Genomic DNA, 22,386 nt, shown 5'->3' with positions numbered 1-22,386 from the left:
TGTATTGTTTGCTAACTCCAAAATTATGTGATAGTGTAACATAATTATCACACACTTTTCTGTGTTTCTCCTAGCAGCTTGATTAAATAAAGACTAATGGAAAATGAAAATCAACAAAAATCAAAACCACAATGAGAAAAGCATATGTGCATATTCAAATCTGATAGCCTATCATCTTGTGCCATATGCTTAAAAATAGTAGATTTTACCTGGACTTTGGGCACTGGATACATCTGGACACTGAGAAAACTCAGTCTCCTTGCAGAGTCAGCTTTTCTCTAACTTGGCTGAAGTTGTCACTTAAATATGAAAGTTCCCTAAGTCCACTAAGATGAAGCAGGTCAACAGCAACAACTAACAATTGTATGTTAGTTACACAAGTGTCAAGTAGAAAAATGGTTTAAGCCTCCACTGGTTATTTGGTATTAAGTTTCCAGCTTTGCAAATAAATAGCTAAACTGCTTTTAGCATTTATGTAGCAGTTGGAGACCACTGTCCCATATTATACTCTTTCTACTGAATTTTATTTTTATTATTACTATTATTATTCAGACTGTTTAAATGACTCCATTTAATATTTTCTCATCATGCTGTTCACAGCTGGGTAAATGCACTCTGCCCTTATTTCCACATGACCATTTATATTGCTAAACCATCTCACCCACCCTCCTTTCAGTGCCTTTCAACTGCTTCTCAGCTTATTATCACCGTCTTAGCTCCACCTTGTTATCATCGTCTTAGGCTTATCACGCCCCATTAGTTATTCTCATTCTCTTAATTCCATCCTATTCACGTATCTTTCCTTAGATGCTTCTCTTTCCCAATTTTCATTCTTATTCTTTGCGCATTTTTCTGCTGCTGTTTTATACTTCATGCTAGAGTTTGCAGGATCCTGTAAGAGTGTAATGTGAAGTAAATACCACTTTATAAGGAAAAAGAAATTTTCCAACTTTTGATTTTCAAAACTAAGGGTGGGCAGAACCCTTGGTGCTATGCACTTCTCCTTTGTCTGCTGCTACTTGAGGAGGATAACATGCTTAGCAGCTGATTGGGAGATAGTGGGAATAGAACTATAAGGTTGGCCCTAGTACTATATGATATGGCTCTTAGCAAGGTCTCTTAACTCTGAGCTTTGGTTTCTTACCTGCTAAGTGGGTGGGTGAGGGGAGGAGAAATGTATCCACAGAGAACTCATTTAAGGAGTTTGCATCTAGTGTTTCAAACTACATGTCGGTAAATAGCAGCTCAAGCTGTTTTATTGTGTGGCATCTTAAAGTAGCTGGTTAAAATGCTTTGCCAAATCTTCACTCTGTTAACCAGGTTAGAGTGCAGTGGCCTGATCTTGGCTCACTGCCTTCTGCCTCCCAGGCTCAAGCAATCCCCCCACTTCAGCCTCCTGAGTAGGTGGGACCACGGGTGCACGCCACCATACCTGGATAATTTTTTGTATTTTTGGTAGAGATGGGGTTTTGCCATGTTGCCCAGGCTGGTCTCGAACTCCTGAACTCAAGAAATCCACCCCCCTCAGCCTCAGCTGGGATTACGGGCTCGAGCCACTGTGCTTGGCCTAGGCTTTGCCAAGTCTTGACTGGTATCATCAAATGCTGTATGTTTAAACAGCAAGTCTTTCCGATAACAAAATACTTTTTAAAGAAAACGGGGAGGCCCTCATTATAAAGACACCCTCTAGGGCTGGATTACTCTGGTAGTACTTGAAATGTAGTCAACTACAGCTTTACAACTTAATGATATTTTAAAGTTTAAAAAGAAAATTAAAAACACCTCCTACACATGGATGCAGCAAAGCCCAGTGTAGATTTTTTTTTTTTTTTTGTATTTTTATTCTTTTGTACTCAAAAGCCTCAAAAGACCTTTATAATCCATGCATTTCTCTAAGGCACAAGGTAATCAATCAGTGGGATTGTTCTTTAATGTGTGGGAAAATTCTCCTCCTTATTCTCCTCCTAGACCAAACGCTGACTACTAGGCTGGAATATTCACTGAGAACGTCAACATGCCAAAGAGAAGCCAATCATCGAACTTACCTGGTGGTAGCAGGCTACTGGGGGTTAATGAAAACGGAAGTGGGAGGCAACACAAGCAGTGCCCTTGGGTGGGAAGGGATGGAGCAGTATAAAGACAGTGGAAAGACCTCGTTGAGTGAAAAAAGGAGAAAAACAAATAGATTCTGCTCACCTCCTAACTTACAAGATATATCTCCTAGTATTTATGCCCACATACACTAATGCAGATAATGTGTTGATTTAGGGCCTGGACTCTCGAAATAGACTACCTGAATTTAAATCTCAAGCTCAGCCTTACTTAGTTGCACTGGTCACTTAACTTTTCTATGTAATGGAGAAACACAAGTACATAGTAGGGTTGTTGTGATGCGTGCCTGTAGTCCTAGCTGCTCAGGAGGCTGAAGTGGGAAGATTGCTTTAGCTCAGGAGTTCTGGGCTGTAGTGTGCTATGCTGATTGGGTGTCTGCACTAAATTTCACAAGGTGGCCTCCCAGAAGTCGGGGACCAACAGGTTGCTTAAGGAGGGTCGAACTGGCCCAAGTCAGAAATGCAGCAGATCAAAACTCCTATGCTCATCAGCAGTGGAATCGTGCCTATGAATAGCCACTGCACTCCAGCCTGGGCAACATAGCAAGACCCGTTTCTGACACAAAAATATAATTTTTAAAAATCAGATCATGCATGTGAAACATTTAGCACAGTGCATACTGCAGAGTACATTGCACTCACTTAATAAGAAGTGACAACATTTAAATTATCACCCATCACCCTTTCTTCCTTCATGTCGGTTATTTTAATTCTAACTCAACAAGAGCATGAAACAAGATACACCTATCACCTTTGTGGGTGAATTTTAGTTATCAGTGTGGAAACACAGTCTGTTGAGTTACTTATGCAGATGATGGAACTTGTCTTGGCATCACTTGAAGTCCAAGTTTTCATCCATGTCATGCATATCCCCCTGTCTGACAAAGACTAGGGAGCCGAATCCTTGTCCATACATTGTGCCATTGGATTAATGTATTCAAAATGTTAGATAAGGTAATGCTTAGCCCAAGGATGAAGAAAAAGATATACAGGGCATTACTTGGTTATACCGACTGAGGTAGTGTGGATCTTTGACAGACACAGTGCTAGAATGTGTGGAGAACTAGATGAATGAGAAAGGAATGCTTCCACCAGCTTGGGGAAAAATTACTATGAATGCAATGTATTCTTACACTCTCATTCCATGACTTTGACCCCTCTGGAGATCAGTATTTGAATAGAGAGTGGGGAAGTATATGTATGCATGTGACCGCAAGTTGACACTGTGTGAAAAGTCAGCTCATCACTGTTGTGGATACGGCTGAAAATGCGCTGACACACCAATGAAGATGAATAATCGCTAACTCTTCAGGGGCTCTGGCTCTGGGTCTCTACCTGCTGCTGCCGCTGGCTGGCAGAGGCTCACCAGCTGCCTGTTATTCTCTGGACTGGCTTGGTCAGCAGAGCACCCCGCTGCCCACACAGTGTTTCCATCAGGGTTGTGGCCACAGACACCTGCCCCCGAGCGTTTCTCCCCTCCTGACTCTGTTCTGTGGAAAATTACCTCTGCTGACACTCGCAGTGTCTTCCTTTCCCCATTAATCCCATTTATTTGAACGTAAGTAGCAGACAATTGACCCACACATGTACTGTTATTTTTTTCCCTTCCCTCCCTCCCTCCCTCCCTCCCTCCCTTCCTTCCTTCCTTCCATCTTTCCTTTCTTTTTTCTCCCTCCCTCTCTTTTTCTTTCTTTTCTTTTAGAACTCTGTGAAATATAAGGTTCTAACTATGCAGGTTGTAACAATGGACCTCCCAAAACTAACTGGTGGTGGGTGGGTGGGTGGGTGGAGGGACTGCCAGTCCTGCTACAAAAGAAGGAGAGCTTCTCCCCCAAAATGTTTGTTCTTAGGCCTTGGATCTAAGAAATAGTGCAATAGATTTGACAATATTCTGCAATTCGAATAGTTCCTTTTTACCTCAAAGCCTAATGATCTTTCATATTCTATTTTTCAGTAAGGATTATACCTCCTAACTTTCCCGTAAAAGTGGGACATCCATTCTAAACCAAATGCTGATGCATGTGGTGCCTCTGCATGCTGCCAAAGACACAACTATGGTAGTGCCTATGAGGGACCACCAGGAAGTACTACATCATTAATCACTGCACCACAAAATCCTCAAATGTATAATGGAGGGTGACTTCTACTAAATCATAAAGGGCAGTGTGATAGGATACACTTGTCTGATTATTCCCTGATTTTCAGCTTACAAACAGAAACTCTGTAAGATTTTTGACATTTCTCAATTTTACTGGGTTAAGGGCATTGGTATTGTAGGGCTTGATGTTACCTTTCATGAACTCTAGCAGGATCTCATTGCCTTTGACCTAGTCTATGCTCACTTTCCCTCCTCCCTCAAGTATTCCATCCTTCCAGCCTCTTTCCCTTTCCTCTCTCTCAGGCTATAGGCGATATTTTATTTATTATTTGAAATATATCATTAGCATAGTTCTTAGTCTAGGTTAAATAGAAAGAAAATATACTTTAATGCAAATGTATAATTGCTCGCTTTCTGTAACTCATCCAGTTGTTCTACCTTCTCTTCACTAATCTCTAAACAACCTTCTTTTTAAGTTTTTAAGTGTATGTTGTTCTACCTAGCCAGGTCAACTTAGATTTGGTAAATCTTAAATTCCCAGTTGAGGCTGTTTTCCCCCGGCTACCATTTATGGAATCCTTAACGTTAGGAATGAATCAGGTAACTACAGTTCTTAAGAAGTATATTCTCAAATGTCTTAGGGATATTGATGTCTCTAGTTGCGGCAAAGAATACTGATGTTTGCTCTTTGGAGACAAGTAAACATGTTGTGAATTTTAAACTTCGTGTGGAGGCAGCATTTGTATAACTGTATCTCATCAAACTGTCACAGACTGAAGTCAATGAGGGTTATGAATGAGAAACTAAAGGCCAAAGTTAGAGTCATTTGTGGTTGTTGCTTTTATAAATGGAGTTTAATCTTAAACGGTTTTAAAATGGCTTTAACACTACATTTCAAGAGAACTCTCACTTAAGTTGATTTTTTCCTAAAAATATTTTTTTTTCTCGAAGGCTCATCTAAATGGAATATAGCAAGATAGAAAGATTTCTTCTGGTCATAATATTTCCAGTTTTTCCAATAGAATCTGTGCAGGAAAAAAAAACAACTTAGTGGTTTGTTATTCCAAAATAATAACAGTACTTTTTTTGGACTTTTCCCTTAAGTCCAAATGAACTTTCTGATTCATCATGAGCTAACTTTTTGATTTGTTTTGCTTATTCTGATAAATGTGTCTCTATTCCAAACGTTATCATTTTCTTGAGACTCCATTTAGCCTCCTCCTGTTTCTCAGAGGGTGTCTTCTTCTGTGCTCATAGTCACCTGCCCAGCAAAGCTGGGAGTGGGAGACTTGACTCTAACTTGCTGCTAAAGAGCAGGACTCCAAGGTGGGGTCTCCTATTAACATCAGTGACTTTAGAATGACTGCGCCCTCCTTGGTCTACTTTCAGGATCTTCTCTGGTCTTCAGAAATGTTCCTGTTTCCTACCATTCCATCTCTGTTCCAAAAATATATCAGAAAAGTAATGTCTCTTACTGTCATACAGAAAACTTTCTGCAACCATTTTTCCTCCTTTAGATTTTACGTTTGAATCATTTATTCCACCCTTCCTCTTGTGTTGTTAAAAATGTACTTTCTTTTTCCAGCCTCTCCCTTCTCTCAGCACCTTATCTATTCTCACTGAATATTTCTTCCTCAATCACTCTTATCACTGCATTCAGAACACACACACACACACACACACACACACACACACACACACACACACACACACTGTTATCCATTTCCAGGCTTTTACATCACCTCTGCTTCTTAAAGGACCACTGCCAAAGAGACTTGTGTTCTCTGAATATTATTTCAGCTTAACCAGGAAAAAACAAAACAAAACAAAAAAACAAAAACTAAGGAAAACAAACAACAAGGCCGTTATCAGAAGTAAGAAAGACTATAGAGAGAAGTTGCTCCATTTGTAAATCTCTCCTATGCACAGGGACTGAGAACCTTGCATTTTTGTTTCAGTGCATAGATCCTTATTTGTGTTTAAGGGAACCTTTAATAGATAAGGGAATGGTTTTCACGTTTTTCATGTGAAAAGTCAATTTAATTCCACCAAGTTGGGCCCTGCTTTGGCATACTTACTGAAAAGGACTAGGCTGGCATTGGTGACCCCCAGCTTGTTGGCAGCCACGCAGGTGTAGTTGCCATAGTGCTCCTCAGTGACATTGGTCACCGTCAGGGAAGACTGGCCCTCCGTGCTCTTAATCTCAAGACCATTGGCACTATTTATCCTAAGAGTTCAAAAACAGAAGAATAGAAAGGAACACTGGTGAAGGTTTTAGCTTAGGAATTTTTCCCCATCCTGACACTGCAGGAAAAGGAGAGAAAGGAAGTAGCTAGGATTTGTGGTTCCATGCCCAATTCCTATTTTGATTGTGCAATGCCATATTATCAGAATCTATGTCCATCAACAGAGAAAACTAGGGAATGGGTTTGAGTTTCTGTTATAGGCAAGAAAGACATGTAGGTGAAAGCTACCCGTTGAACTGTTTTTATATTTTACCTGACTGCTTTTGGGCTTCAGCTTAAGAGCTACAGGCCCCAAAGAATTTGGTAAGAGATATTAAAAAGGAAGAGTGTGAGAATATAGTTCTACACAATTACAACTGGCTTGGCTTTGGCTTTGTTGTGGGGCTTCCGGTGTCCCCAGGCCCATGCAGTGGAGTCACGGGGGATGGTAGGTTTGGCACATACCTAGTGTCATCCCGGTACCACTCAAAGTCAGGTGCAGGCACTGCCGAGGCCTCACATTTGAGTGAAGCTTGTCTTCCTGTAGTGGCTTCATTGCTCTTGGATTCTGTGATAGTGGGAGGATCTGTAGGAAGGACAGGCACACAAGTTTATATGAGGGTCGGGGTGCTTATAATTTCTATTCAGGAAGGAATGAAGAAGGAAAATCTGATTAGAGAGAGGCAGGAAGGGAGCCATCTTAAAGCTCCATTTGTATGAATTATATGATCAGCTGAATGGGGTTGATCACCAAAAAACTAAATAAAAATAAGAGATAATTAATGAAAACATAGACTTGGTTTACTTAAATGAGACACTTAGCAGGGTTTTATGGAAATGGAATCTAGAATTTCTTTATCCCTCCTCCAATAGGTCATGGTATACAATTATAGATTATAAATATTTGTATAGCTTCTTTTTATAAATGAAGCAATGATACCAAAGGACTTAGGAATCTCAACATATAGTTTGACCATTTTTTCTTTTTCTTCTTGTCATTATAGTTTAAGATGGCCTTGAGGAGTCTGATGAAAATAATAGCCAGCTAAAGCCTTTCCAACGCAAGTTTGGTCTGATACTGTTGCAGGATTCACAAACAAACAAACAAACAAAACTAATATTAGGTGATTACCTTCTTTTCTTTAATGTGTTCCCTTATCATCACAACCCAGGTAAATTTAGCTTTTATGTGTGGGGGTATGGTTTAAAGCCTATCCTGGTACATAGAAGACTTACTGCTATATCAGCCTTCTATTCTCTCTGGCAGTTGGGCCCTTGATTTTTATGCCCAGGAATGGGCCTACAAAACTATCACAGGCTTTAAATCAGCTGGGAAACACATTTGACACTCTAATTTTCCATGACTCATTCAAACAGACCTACATGGATGGAAAGAGTGTTTGCATGTCCACTTGACTGTGTTAGGATTGTAGACTCAGCCTCCTGCACCGGATGATGCTGTGTTTGTGCAGGTTATGGACCTTCAAGGAGAGGCCTTTCCTATCCAAAGGTTGTTTGCTAGAAAATGGCAACTTGGCTATGTACACATGGGGAAAACAGACCCAGACACTCTGTTTAGACTCTGTAGAGGAAAAAGCTCATTTAGGAAAATTAGTAAAGTGAACGTTAGTGGGTAAACTCATTTAAACCCTGCCCTTTGGCACCTGGTCTATCTTCCTTATTTCTGATTTTTTTTAATGCTAAAAAACTATTGCCTAAGTTTTCTACCTATAGAAGACTGTAATTCTCTGAGTTTAAAAGAGTGTACGAGAAAGCATCTGATTTGTCTTCAATTTCCTTCTTGATTTTACTTTTCCATAAGCTTAGACATTTTTAAATCACTGTCAGAGTTAGAGCTCATTTGAATAAACACTTGTATGTAAACAGGCATGCTAAATGGGGTTTTGTTGTTTTACTGCTGCTGGTATTGTTTTGCTTTAGACTTACTGCCTTATTTCCGTATACGCACTAAATGGGAAGATGCTGTCGTAAAACGAAACCTGGATTGGAAACTAGGAGTCCTGGGATTTAGTTTGAGTTTGGCTGTTTGGACTTCCCATCATACATTTTCTTTCTGGGCCTTGGTTTTATTACCTATAAAATGAGGGGATCCTATTTTAATGATTTATAGCATCTTTTCCAACTGTAAACTATCCCAGTTCTAGTTAAAACTGCTCATTCTTTACAAATGGGTGGTTGGCATCATTATGATCCAAGAGTATTTTCAAACCCTTAACTAATTTAACTCTTAAATTGCTAACTTTCCCAATTACTCATTTATCTATTCCATGGTTTAAGAACCAGAATTAGCAGTCGAGAAGAGGAAATCTGAGGTCTGATTTTGACTCTACTCTTAAACAGATCTGTGGTCTGGGAAAACATCTGTACCAGCTTGAGCCTTTTTCTTTTTTATCTTTTTAAAAAAGAAGCTAGCTTCTAAAATTGGTTATATAGATCATTAGAGCACATCAGTTCAAAGGATAATGCAATAGTAGTAGTGGTGCTGTGGGGAGATATTAATAAAGGACACAGAATAGAGGTTCTGGGCTTGGATTTAAAGTCTGGTAGACATGAGCTCAAATCCAGGCTCTGTTCCTCCTTGTTCTTCCTCATTTGAGAGTTTAATACTTTGCCCATAGTCATATTGCTTCCGTTTCCTCACTTATAAAATGTTAGGGCTGGGCATGATGGCTTATGCCTATAATCCTAGCACTCTGGGAGTCCCAACCAGGTGGATCACTTGAGGTCAGGAGTTTGAGACCAGCCTGGCCAACATAGCAAAACCCCATCTCTACCAAAATACAAACAACTAGCTGGGTATGGTGGTGTGTACCTGTAGTCCTAGCTACTCGGGAACCTACAGCACAAGAATTGCCTGAGCCCGGGAGATGGAGGTTGCAGTGAGCAGAGATTGAGCCACTGCACTCCAGCCTGGGCAACACAGCAAGACTCTGTCTCAAAAACTAAAAAAAATGTGGAACCCAAGGCAGGGAAGTACATTTGAAGGCTGAGAGATAGTAGGCCTCAGAACTGATGAGACTAGAAAAGGATTTCATAAGGGTGAGGAAAAGAAGCAGTGTTGAAAAGGCAACACTGTGATTTCTGGCTTGGGCATCTGGGTAACGCCATCCACTGAGATAAGATTCATAAGTAAAGAAATAGACGACCAGCAGTAGAATACTCAATATACATTACTTTCCAGTCCTCATTTCTTTTCACTGTATTGTGTCCTTAAGCTGCCAATGACTCCATCATCTGTAGCACAGTGGCCCATTGACATTGACTGAAGATAATTTTGCTTATGAATTTTGTTTGTTCAATTTCCCAATTTGTAAGATAAAATTTAACCACTGTTTGTGAGTTTCTGGAGCCACATGGTTATAACTGCAAACTGGTGACTATTTACCCTTCATCCCCTACCACTTCAGGACCCAGGGGAAATAAATGATTTTTCTGATTGAAAAATTTAGGAAGAAGAAACTTGGGCCTGTTTGACTCATCTATTTCCTTTCTTCCTTTTGGGACCAAGCTTCTGGCTGGTAGCAGAGGTTCTCCTCTGTTTCTCTATGACAGAAGTCTTACTTGGGCTCTCTCCTTTCTGCTTTCATGTGGGCAGGCCCATCCCATCCCAGGGCTGCCATGATTACGGAGGTAAGTCGACCACACTAACCTATTATCTCTAGCCACCTTGATCTCTAAAAATGGGAACATTTATGTCTCCTGACCACTCTTTTCCTTACTTGTCAATTTGTTTGGAATCTGAATTACTAAGCAGTAAGCTATTTATTAGCCCTTCAGAGACCCCAGCATGGGGAAGCTGGCAGTCAACTAGGATTGAGCACTTACAAGTGCATTAATCTAGTCAGTTACAAAGGCCAGCTACTTGCTTCTCTCTTTGAAAACTTGGGAATTTTCTTGTATCAGGGTAAATATATGAATACTGATAAATATACAAAGAGCTCATTGTTTCTAATATTTTTCAAATGACACCATGGTGCAAGTTTATTTTTTCATGGCTTATTGAAATGAACATTTCAAAATTCATTTGTAATGAATTCTGAATAGGTGAGGCTAAGAAAGACTATTACAAATCATACTGCAGCATGCCTTGTGTAGTTAAAATAATAGATGTCCTTATTCAAAATATGGTTATAATAAAAATGTGGCTTCATAAAAATGCTGCACAGAGAGGTCCATTGTTATTCTTTATATGACTTTGGAATAGCTTACAATTGTCAAAGGACTCTTCCAGTTTACATTAATTCAAAATTCCATGTTCTGAAAATATTAATAGGGCCTTTCTTCTTCTGACATCACCAATAACAAGACTCTTTCAATCATAATGAATAGGGAAACAAAACAGAGGACTAGGAAATAAAATATCATTCATTTAATCTTACTAATATTGGGAATATTCATATAAAAGAATATTCTGAATAGAAAATTTAATGTATAGTCATTTACTGCATGTCAGCACTCTACTAGGTTTTAGATATCCTCTTTATCCAAACAATTAGCCCTAGGAGGTAAATATGATTAACCCCATTTTATGAAAGAGAAGACAAGCTTACAGAGGGTTATTAAGTTGTCCAAATTCACATGGTCAGTATTTGATGGACCATGGATTTAACCCCAGGTCTGTCATGCTCTGAAACTCATGTTCTGAACCTCTCTGCTCTGGTACATCTATTTGAATGAATTCTTTTGAAGAACAATGAATTTCTAACAGGAAAAAAATACCATCTGGGGAGGGAGCAGGCCGGTAGATGGAAAGATAAATGCTGCATATTTCTATTATTTATAGGGTACCAACAATGGCACAACATGCGGTGACACAGTGGATATAAACCTGTATTAGGAGTCAGGAAATGCAGATGCAATCTCTGCTAGTGCCACTTAGGTTGTTACCATGGGACACAATGCTCCCTTGCAGCCCCTCACCTAGGAATACAGACAATGATGCCTGTCTGTCATCTCACGGGTTTGATGTAAATATCAGATGAAGTCATTAATATGAGAGCACTTTAAACACCTAGTGATTACATGTATTATTTTATAGTATTATTCACTTGGTATCATGGATAAAGAAAGAACTTTGGAGTTAGACCTGGGTTTGAGTTCCAAGTCCACCACTCACAAAAGCTGTTTGATTTTGTGTCAGAGCATGCTTACACTCACTGAGCTTTGTTTTCGTCCTCTCTACATGGGGATGATATAGATCATCTCCCATGGGTAGTGTGCAGCGGTGTAAAAAGCAACAGAGGCAGAGGGTGTAGGCAATAAAAAACACATTATCTGAGAGAATTTAGAAATGATAATAAGACTGATTTAGAGTTGCTTTTTTTTTTTTAAGTCACCATGTGCCAGTAATATTAAACAATGACAGTGATAAAGTAAATACTTCTCACTGGGGCAGACCAGGCCCAATACACCCTCCCATTTGGTTGGTGATATGGTTTGGCTGTGTTCCTATCCAAAATCTCATCTCAAATTGTAATTCCCCATAATCCCCATGTGTCAAGGAAAAGACCAGGTGGAGGTAATTGAATCGAGAGGGCAGTTCCCCCATGCTGTTCTCATGATAGTGAATGAGTTCTCATGAGATCTGATGGTTTTATAAAGGTTTGGTGGTTTCTCCTGCACTCATTCCCTTTCCTGCCGCCTTGTGAAGAATGTGCCTTGTTTCCCCTTTGTTTTCTACCATGATTGTAAGTTTCCTGAGGCTTCCTCAGCCATGTGGAACTGTGAGTCAATTAAACCTCTTTCCTTTCTAAATTACCCAGTCTCGGGCAGTTCTTTATAGCAGTGTGAGAATGGATTAATATAGTTGGCCACTGTTGGTGTGATGATTACAGTGAATTGATATGAAATCTCTAGGAGAGTCTGGGTACTCTGAAGGTACTTAGAATATTATGGTTCCTGTCCATATTGCAAAATTATAATGAAACATTGTAGTACTCTGGGTTGTCACTGAATATTTCCTCTGAAGACCTCATAATCGATTCATAAGTATTAGGATATGTCTTTACTATTACCTACCCAAAGGCAAGAATAAACTAAAGATGAGCATGGAGACTGAATAGGTGTAACTATGAAAATCTAGAGAAGCTGGCCAGTCTGGTTCCATGTTAAACAGTTATTTTTCTGGCCAAGGCAGGCAGATCTCTTAAAATCAAGAGTTTGAGATCAGCCTGGTCAACACGGTGAATCCCCATCTCTACTAAAAATACAAAAATTAGTCAGGTGTGGTGGCACGTGCCTGTAATCCCAGCTACTTGGGAGGCTGAGGCACAATAATTGCTTGAACCCGGGAGGCAGAGGTTGCACTTAGCTGAGATTGGGCCACTGCACTCCAGCCTGGGCAACAGGGTGAGACCTTGCCTCAAAAACAAACAAACAAACAAAAAAGTTATTTTCCTAATGTTTTCTCATTAGGTGATTTTTGAATCAAATCACTGAAGATACCAGTTAAAATATATATACGTTATCTGGAGGTCTCTCCAGCCCAATTGTGTATTTTGTGACAACCTTTGCTTCCACTAAATAAATGGCTCTCCAATGTAAGGCAAGCCCACATTAAGAAATGTCAGCTCCCCAAGTGCCCCAGCATGGGTGTTGATTGGGTTGATTAGCTCTGGACACCAGGGTGGAGGCAGAAACGAATTCAGAGAGAGAGAGACAAATAAAGGGAAAAGGAGTTGTGAGGATGACAATGTGAACCTATTTGGAGAGAGACCTGTGGGAAAGTGGAAGGTGGGAACATCAGCTGGTCAATGGGGCGGAGACAGGCTTGAGAGCTGGGAGCAACTTTTGAGAAAAAATTCTCCAGGAATAGGAAAGGAGTCCAGTATTGCAAGAGTCTAGATAAAATTAACAGTTTGTATTTGTTAAACATTTACTAGGTGCTAGATACTATTCTAGGTGTACTGGGCACTAGGATGAGACAAACTCAAAAATAGTTACATTTAATGCACTGTGAGAACTGAAATTGAGGAACTGCACCTAGAACCTGCAATGAAAGAACAGACTGTCCCTAGGACTGGTATCTGAAAGAAATTAACAGTTACTTTGTTGGGTAAGATACAGAAACCCGGAAGTCCTGTCTGTTGTCTAATTTATACTAAGCCTATTCAGTTGAAGAGATTTTGAGCCAACATTTTAGCTTTCTGTAAATTCCAGGACCTCCTACCACTTAGAAAATAGATTTTGCATATAAAAGTGGCTATGTGTAATGCTGTATGCCTACTGCAGAGAAGTGCCATCCAAAAGAAGTAAAAAGGAGAGACCACAGAATCCAGCTTGTGAGCTCAACAGGAGAGACTGTTAGTCTCTCTTCTTTACTGCTCTAGTCTCTCAGTGCCCTGCAACAAACATCTGTCAACAACTGAGTAAATGAGTCAATGAAGTGCTGGTGGGAGAAAGTTAACAGCCCTGAGATTTTTTCTTTCTTGTAGTGGTAGTACTCAGGGTCTGTTCACTACAATAATCTATTTGGCCAGTAGTTATCTTAACCATCCTGATCCCCTGACCTAATTCCAAAGCCTGTGTTTTGAAAAGGAAACAGAATCAGTTTAAATAATAAATTTCATGGCCAGCAGGATTAGATGAAGTGATAGAGGTGATCCTGGGCATTTCTCTGTATGCAAGAGTGTTGCTAGGCAGACTTGGTTCCATAATTCAATCTGAGAGACTTCATCTACTTAACACAACTATATTTAAGTTGGATGAATTGTTTGAACAGGACAAGTGCTGTGATGACTAGTTTTGATATAATAAAAACACAGCTCATGAGGTTTTGGTAAAAGGTGATTCCAAAGGAAATTGATAAAATATTTTTCCAGATTTGTGACCATATTATTTGCAAAATTTGGAGAAATGTTAAGAGGGCAGAGTTTATCTGTGAGTTTTTCTCCTACTTATTCAATACACATTTACTGAGCAATTTTGATAAAGTCAGGCACATGTTAGGTCCTGCTTGTTAGGACATACTGGATGTGTGAGTAAACTCATTATAGTTTTCCATATAATTTGTTATGAGGTATCTTTTTAGAATCTCAGGGTTCTGTCCATATTCTGTGGTTCACTCATCATTAGCAAAAGCTCACATTTTCATAAAAGTCTTTTCTTGAAAATTGTAAGTATTTTCTTCTGCTTTAAATTACACTTTGGGGACAGTCAAGAAGAAGCAATGTCAGACTAATTGCACCAATAATAATAGGACCCAGGCGGCTAGCTTTGATCTTGGGAACCATCTGCAATCCAGACCACTTTGATGTTTCACACAATGGAAGCATAAATATTTTCTATGTACACCATGATTGGACTTTCACAAATCTAATTAAGTTGAAGGTCAATTAAGAGAAAATGAAATCTTAACTCCAAAAGTCAGGGAAGAGATGGAAGATGATGGCATGGTTGTGTGTACATAAAAGAAGCTAACCTAATTATAAACTTATACAAACAGCCAGAGAAGTTTCCTTTCATGTGACATAAAGGTCCTAAAGCATTTTATAACATTGCAATCATTAATGTGTCTTTGAAACACACCCAGCACTAGAAAAGAATAGTAATAACTGGCATTTCAAAACTCTATTACTAAAAAATTTGAAAACAGCTAGGGATAGAAGCACTTCAGAACTCATGAAATGCAGCCCCTTGCTTCTTGGAAATGAGTGCCATAAACTATAGCAGAGTCATTTGTATCTATTGGATTCCTCTAGGTTTGGTGTGAAAGAGATTTTGCTGCTTGTTTCAGAAGTCTGCAAGGCTGGAGCAAGGCCACAGGTAATGGTGCATCCCAGCACAGGCTGCGTAAACTTTAGCAAGTTTCCTCAGCTCTCCAAGCCTCAGTTTCCAAATTTCTAAAGTAAGACTAATGATGCTTATCTCATAGGTTTAAAATGGCTGTGGGGATTAAACAACAAATGTAAATCAATCAATCAATCTCTCTCTCTCTCTCTCTCTCTCTCTATTTTGAGACAGAGTTTCACTCTTGTTGCCCATGCTGGAGTGCAGTGGCAGTCTCGGCTCACTGAAACCTCCACCTCCTGGGTTCAAGTGATTCTTCTGCCTCAGCCTCCTGAGTAGCTGGGATTGTAGACACCTGCCACCACACCTGGCTAATTTTTGTATTTTTAGTAGAGACAGGGTTTCATCATGTTGGCCAGGCTGGTCTCAAACTCCTGACCTCAGGTTCCACCTGCCTCGGCCTCCCCAAGTGCTGGGATTACAGGGGTGAGCCACTGTGCCCGACCAATATAAATCTCTTAACTCAATACTGCACATAGTAGGTATGTGGAACTGAAAATTCCTTATCTTCCTCGTGAGAGTGTGGGCTTTAGAATCAAATGGACCTGAGTCTGAATCCCTTTTCTTACATTTACTTTCTGTGTCATTTTGAAGGGGCAGTTTTACCTCCTTGGGCTGCAGTTTTTCAAACTCTAAAATGGTCTCAATTATATCTACCTTGCTGGGGTTGTTGAGTAGAAAAGAGAGAATTTATACAAAAAACCTAGTACATAGGAAGACATGAGATGACAGAAAGTACTCATCACAGCCTAAAGGATACTTTCAAATATGGGTTAAGATGTTTGTACATGTATGTCTGTGTGCCTATGTGTGTGTATGTAGGATGTGTGTGCATTCAATGCATAGAAGGGAAGAACTGTCAAAGCTTCCCTTTGTCCCTGCCACTAGCCACAGTTGTGTGATGTGGGAACTTGAATTTGAGTGATGTAGAGTCAGTGCTAACTGAACAGGGTAAACGAATTCTCTTTATTCCTTTGCTGGGTGACACACATCATATAGATCCTCCCTCCGCCCACCCTCTTTTGAACTACATCTAAGAATCCTTTCATCCGAGAAGTTCAAAGTATGCCCACTTACCTATGCATCTTAGTGAAATCTTCCTTTCTAATGCCCATACTTTGGGACAAATAGGTAACGGAAATTAACTTATCAGACATTTGTGTTAGCCATCAGGGACACATGGTATCTGACCACAGTGGCTCTAATTTGTTTCCAAGGCCAATTATTTAAATAGCGGAGGATAAAATATAATCTTGAGGCATTCCCTCCTGACAAACAATGCGTTAAGATGGAAATTCCAGTTAAAACAGATACAAATTGCTGTTTTTTCTTAAGTAGTATGACCTTGATTTCCATGAAGACCAGCATAGTGACCGCCAGCAATGTTAGTGCTGTCTGATCATGTTTTCTTAATCCTGTAGTGTGAGTAAAAAAGGGTATTGTTAAATGTGTTATGGATTACATTTAGAGTTGATTTATCAAATTCAAAGGCCAAGTCCTGCCCTTGGATGTGTTCAATGTATAAATGTGCATTCCTGGCCAGAGGAGCATCTGCTTGAAGTACAATGCTCTTTTGCTAATGGAATCTAATTTAGAGCTCACTGGAGGTAGAGGTGCACCCTGGGCACCTAGTACCTGCTGGCTCCTGCTGTACTCACAGTTCACAGTGACCTTGACTTGTTTGACATCCGCTGAGGAGACCTCGTTGGCAGCTTTGCACTCATATTTGCCTGACTGCTCCCTGGTGATGCCGAGGATCTCCAGGTATTCTTCTTCTCCTTCAAATTCCCTTCCTGAAAAACAGAGGTTTTCATGATTCTTTTTTAAAGTCTGAAATAGGCAGCAGATCCTCTCATTATTCTTTTTGAAAGCAATAAATCCATATTTCTTTTCAATGATTTGACAATGTACTTTGTCTGACATCAGATTCCACAGAAGCAGACCTCAAGACAAAAAGTCTTGTGAAAGTGATTGAGTAGAAAATGCTCTCAGGAAAAACCAGAAAGAAAATGGGAAAATGGGACTTGGAAGAGAAAGAAGTCAAGCAAGGGTGCAATGTCAAGCTAAGTCCCACAGAGAGCAACTGTGGCTCAGTCTTTCAGGGAGGCCTGGGGACAGCTCATGTCCTACTTCAAAATGATTCTGATCATGAGGCTGGGAGCTGGGGTGTTTATAGGTGCAGGCACTCACCAGTCACTGGTTAAGGGTTTGGAACAAAGTGGGAGCTGGCAGGAGGTACATGCAAATCATAAAGTGCTGTGAGGGGCTATGGCACCAACATCATCTGTCACACCACGCTGCAAAGCACTCTTTTTTTGTTGTGCAAGGCACTCTTTACACCAACATTGTTATTAGACAAAGTGGCTTCCTTTTGAGAAGCCACCACTCTTCTCCAGATTCTGTTAAATTCTGTTCATAAGGATTGTATGCTAGACTGTCTTGACAGTTGTGTTCTATATCAAACTACATCATCATAGAGGCTTTTAGGCCATGGGCCAGATCCATGAGAATGTGCTGCTGATGGTGTGTTTGTGATGGACTGTGTCATCTGGGGTTTGGGGTAGGGAGTTAAATATCACTGGCTTAAAAGTTTGGATTAGGAATAGGGAGGTCCTGTTTGGAAAAATCTACATAATTGAGTGTGTGCATTTTAGTAAAGTAATCTCAACTAAGGAAACCTTGTTTAAATTCCCCTATGTGGAGTATAATTGATTAAACTATTTTCTTCCTGAAGAGATGGAGAGAGAAATAAGGAAGAAGTGGAGGGGGAGAAAAATGAAAAGAAGAAAGAGAAGGTGATGAGGAAATGAGATTGGGCAGCAGGAAGAGCTTAGCCAGAGCTTGGCCAGAAAGGCCCAAGGACTTCAACTCTAGCTAAATTGAACCCCCTTGCCCCCAAATTTCAAAACTCCACTGTTACATGAGTTAGGATAGAGCAGCTGGGAAGGGTGTTAAAGAACACAGTCCTGCAACCATGATGCTCCTGGTCATTCCACACTAAATGGAACCAGTCATTAGCTCTGCTCAAATGCCACAAGCTGTTTTCTTTTTCTGGGAAGTCCCCGATGACCAAATCAACATAACAGACAGTTAGCAAGGAGACAAATTTACTCTAAATATGTCAGTTAAACCTGTTAACTAGGCTCCCAACAGAACATGGGGCTTCTCTGCTAACATTCTATAACACAACTCTCTGGATATTCCAAGCTTCAAGTCTTCTCTCAATTGTCAATATCACTAGTTTTGAGGAAACTATACAATCTTGATTAAAAAAACAGGCAAGAGTAATATACCATTATTTGGTTCTGAAGTTCTGCACATTATCTAGCATATGCTTCTACTGAGATTTTTTTTTATAAGAGGTTATTTTTTTCCTGTCTACGTTTTTCTCTTCTTCCTTGCTAAAATTTAAAGCAAGTACTTAGATCTGATTTTACATGTTACAGAAGTAGAATGTAATAGGGAAGAAAAAGTAATCTCAGAGAGGTAACTGGCCACTTTTCTGGATTAATTGGGCAGGATTTGGGATTGAAGAGGTAAAAAAGATCTTTCCTGCATATTGTTTCTATGGACTAAGTGTCATGCCAACTATTTGATGCTAAGACTCTTCTAGCTGAACATAAATACCCTGAAGGCTAATGGCAACTTTGACAATTAGTTTTTTATTTAGCAGGCAGAAATAGGTGTAAGCTCATTGAAAACCTAGAATGCAGAAGTGGAATAGAAAGTAAGATAGCATTATTTATTTTGAGCATAATGGTAAATTGTAATGAGAAAATAGTTAATAATAATTTTAGAATGTTTTAGTATTTCTTCCCATCCTGCATATTCCCCACCCATAATCTTAACCTTGGTTGGGGACAGAGCTGTCAGTAGAAGGAGAGAACAAGGATAATCTTAGAGATGCTTGGCAACACTGAATTCTTTCCAATTCCCATGAAATACCTAGAAATGGTGGATTATGGGTCCCTACTTTGCTTTTTGAATTTCTAAAACAAAAACAAAAACAAAACAGTTGCAGGAGAGAGAAAGATTATTTTTAGCTGCACCAACTAAAGCCCTACCGATGCTGGAAGATGGCACCTATGAGAGTAAGTACTAAGATGAATGAGAGAAAATAAAACAATATTTATTGTGTTTGGGGCCTGGCATTCTTACGTTACCAATATACATATTAATAATCTCGTTTTTTCCTGATAAGCAGATAACAAAACATGTCCTTATCAGATAAACTTTCAATCTCATGTCTCTAGAATTTCCCCTAAACTACCTGAGGATAAAAGGAGAGTTTTCCCTTAAGAGACCCACATGGGAGGCAGAGACACTATTTTTGCTTCTCCTGTGATAGCTCTCCTCCTCTCCAATGGCAGCCTCTGTCTCTAGCACACGATGTGCATAGCTGTCTCAATAAAGTGGGAGCAGGCTCAAGGTGCAAACCAACTACAGGCAGAGGAAACTGCACTGTATTCCATCATCCAACCAATCTCATCCAACAATTCTCTTGCTCCTTTCTTTCTTTTTCCCTGATGTGTCCGTTCTCATGAGAGCAAATTTCCTCCAGTTCTTTCAGTTCTGACTGGCTGCTCTCAACCCAAGAGTCCTGCCAGTATTTCCTTTCATTCTCTCAACCTTAAGAAGACTCTCAGGCCAGAAACTGAATTTAAAACATTGAGAGACATCCCTGGGCCCTCCCTCTTGTCATGCTTCCTTTCCCTATCCCCTGGATCCTCCAGTTGAAACTCTTGCATTCCCTGGCCCTTCCTGATTAGTCTGTTCTAGTCACACCCAGGAGACTTTTCCCATAATGCATTATCTCTATTGCTTCACTTGAGAATTTCTTACCAATTCACAGAAATTTAACAGGAAATGGGAGCTTTTCTGTTGCTGGAAAGCCAAAGCTCCAGATTGTAAGCGCCGCAGGGACCATGCCTTACTCATAATATCCTCATGAACTAGCACAGGGTTTGACTCAGATTAGTCACTCAATAAATGTTTGTTGAGTTAGCTCGCTACAGACTCAATGCTTGTGTTTCTCCAAAATTCATATGTTGAAACTTAATCCTCAAAGTGATGATGGTATTTGGAAGTATACCTCTTTGGAGGTGATTGGGTCAGGAAGATGGAGGCTTCATGAAATGAGATTAGTGCACTTATAAAAGAAGCTGCAGGCTGGGTATGGTGACTTATGCCTGTAACCCTAGCACTTTGGGAGGCCGAGGCGGGTGGGTCACTTGAGGTCAAGAGTTCGAAACGAGCCTGGCCAACATGGTGAAACCTCGTTTCTACTAAAAATACAAAAAAATTAGCGGGGCGTGGTGGCATATGCCTGTGATCCCAGCTATTTGGGAGGCTGAGGCAGGAGAATTGCTTCAACCCAGGAGGCGGAGGTTGCAGTGAGCTGAGATTGAGCCACTGCACTCCAGCCTGGGCGACAGAGCAAGACTCCATCTCAAAAAAAAAAAAAAAAAAAAAAAAAAAAAAAAAAAAGGAAAAAATAAGAAAATAGAAAAGAAAACAGAAACTCCAGAGTTCCTTCGCCTCTTCTGCCATGTAAGGACACAGAGAAAAGACAGCTGTCTCTGAATCAGGACTTGGGCCCTCATCACACAGCAAATTTGCTGGCACCTTGATCTTGGACTTCCCAAGCTCTGAAACTGCGAGAAATACATTTCAGTTGTTTATAAGCTACCCAGTCTATGGTATTTTTGTTATAGTAACCTGAATGGACTGAGCTAAATCCGAACTGAGTTAAGAAACTCGGCCGGGCGCGGTGGCTCAAGCCTGTAATCCCAGCACTTTGGGAGGCCAGACGGGCGGATCACTAGGTCAGGAGATCGAGACCATCCTGGCTAACAGGGTGAAACCCCGTCTCTACTAAAAAAAAAAAAAAATACAAAAAGCTAGCCGGGCGACGTGGCGGGCGCCTGTAGTCCCAGCTACTCGGGAGGCTGAGGCAGGAGAATGGCGTGAACCCGGGAGGCGGAGCTTGCAGTGAGCTGAGATCCAGCCACTGCACTCCAGCCTGGGCGACAGAGCGAGACTCCGTCTCAAAAAATAAATAAATAAATAAAAAAAAAAAAAAAAAAAAAAAAGAAACTCAAAGAGATTCTACAGTTATTGTCAGCACTTCCTGTAGTTTAAGAGATAGAGCTAAGTATTGAAAAGTGGCTAAGTATTTCTGTCAGAGAAGTTGGCATAAAACTCCATTGCCTTTTAATGATCCTAATAGAGTTCTCTTTTACTGGGGAAGAAAGGGTGTGCTGAGTACTCTGTTGCTGAATGACTGCACGGGGGCATATCTGGCCATGTCCCAAGGAATTATCTGCCATGGCGAGTTATCGTTTTGGAAACCAACAGAACTCCCTGTGGACACAGGCACGATACAATCTCAGCAAGTGCCATTTCTTGTTTTAAGGCATGGAATATACCACCTGAATCTTGAGTCACAAAATTCTAAAATGCACTCAGATTCTCCTGTTCCTTTCTTTCCCTTTGTCCCCATGTGCCTGTCCCCAAGAGGGTAACTTTTCTCCATTTCTTTCAGTTCGCCCTGACTGGCTACTCTCAACCCCAGGGTCCTGCCAATATTGTCTTTTATTCTCTCAACCTTAAAAAGACCCTCAGGCCAGAAACAGACACAAAACCTACTGTTTAAGTTCTCTGGTAGACGGGTTCTATGGCCACAATTTGGGTCGTTCTCTTGTTCCTATTATTTTTTGTCCTTACAGAAATGTTTACTTGAAATGCAAATTTCAGTATTTTGGTATTTTAAACATCTCAACCAATTTCCACAAGCCTGCTCACATCGCTGAGTGTTATATTTATTCTGGGATCTAATGTTTAGTTTAAATCTCCCTTTGCTTAATGTGTTTTTGTGTCTCCTGGCAATATTCAGCTACCAGGCTAAATAACTTCTCATCCTCCTCAGTGTATGCACCTTTTAAACTCTTGCACATAATTAGCATATCCCTTCTTAGTCACTGTTTACTGAAGTTGTACATATTAGTTCTTTTAATATTTCTTCATAAGTCAGAAAGAAGGGCCTAGAGCTAATGGCAAGAGAAAAGTGTTCTCTCCTATGTTCCCAAATGTGGAGGCAAATCAGCCAGGAATAACACCAATTAAAGTATGCCAGGTGCTGCCT

General features: G+C 40.2%; 1 protein-coding gene across 3 annotated transcripts in view; it reads right to left on the bottom strand.

Annotated features, from left to right (window-relative positions):
- Positions 1-22,386, bottom strand: part of LSAMP (limbic system associated membrane protein) — a 647,096-nt gene that overhangs the window by 27,584 nt on the left and 597,126 nt on the right. For all 3 annotated transcript variants that reach the window (XM_050781918.1, XM_050781919.1, XM_050781917.1), the window contains exons 4-6: positions 16,901-17,035; positions 6,900-7,020; positions 6,288-6,436 (exon numbers count right to left, since the gene is read on the bottom strand). In XM_050781918.1, the coding sequence (XP_050637875.1) occupies positions 6,288-6,436; positions 6,900-7,020; positions 16,901-17,035 (405 nt within the window). The remainder of the gene's footprint in view (positions 1-6,287; positions 6,437-6,899; positions 7,021-16,900; positions 17,036-22,386) is intronic.

This window comes from Macaca thibetana, chromosome 2 (assembly GCF_024542745.1).
Source record: "Macaca thibetana thibetana isolate TM-01 chromosome 2, ASM2454274v1, whole genome shotgun sequence".
Classification (NCBI taxonomy): domain Eukaryota; kingdom Metazoa; phylum Chordata; class Mammalia; order Primates; family Cercopithecidae; genus Macaca; species Macaca thibetana.
The sequence above is the reverse complement of the archived record's forward strand: the minus strand, read 5'-3'. Positions and strand labels throughout refer to the sequence as shown.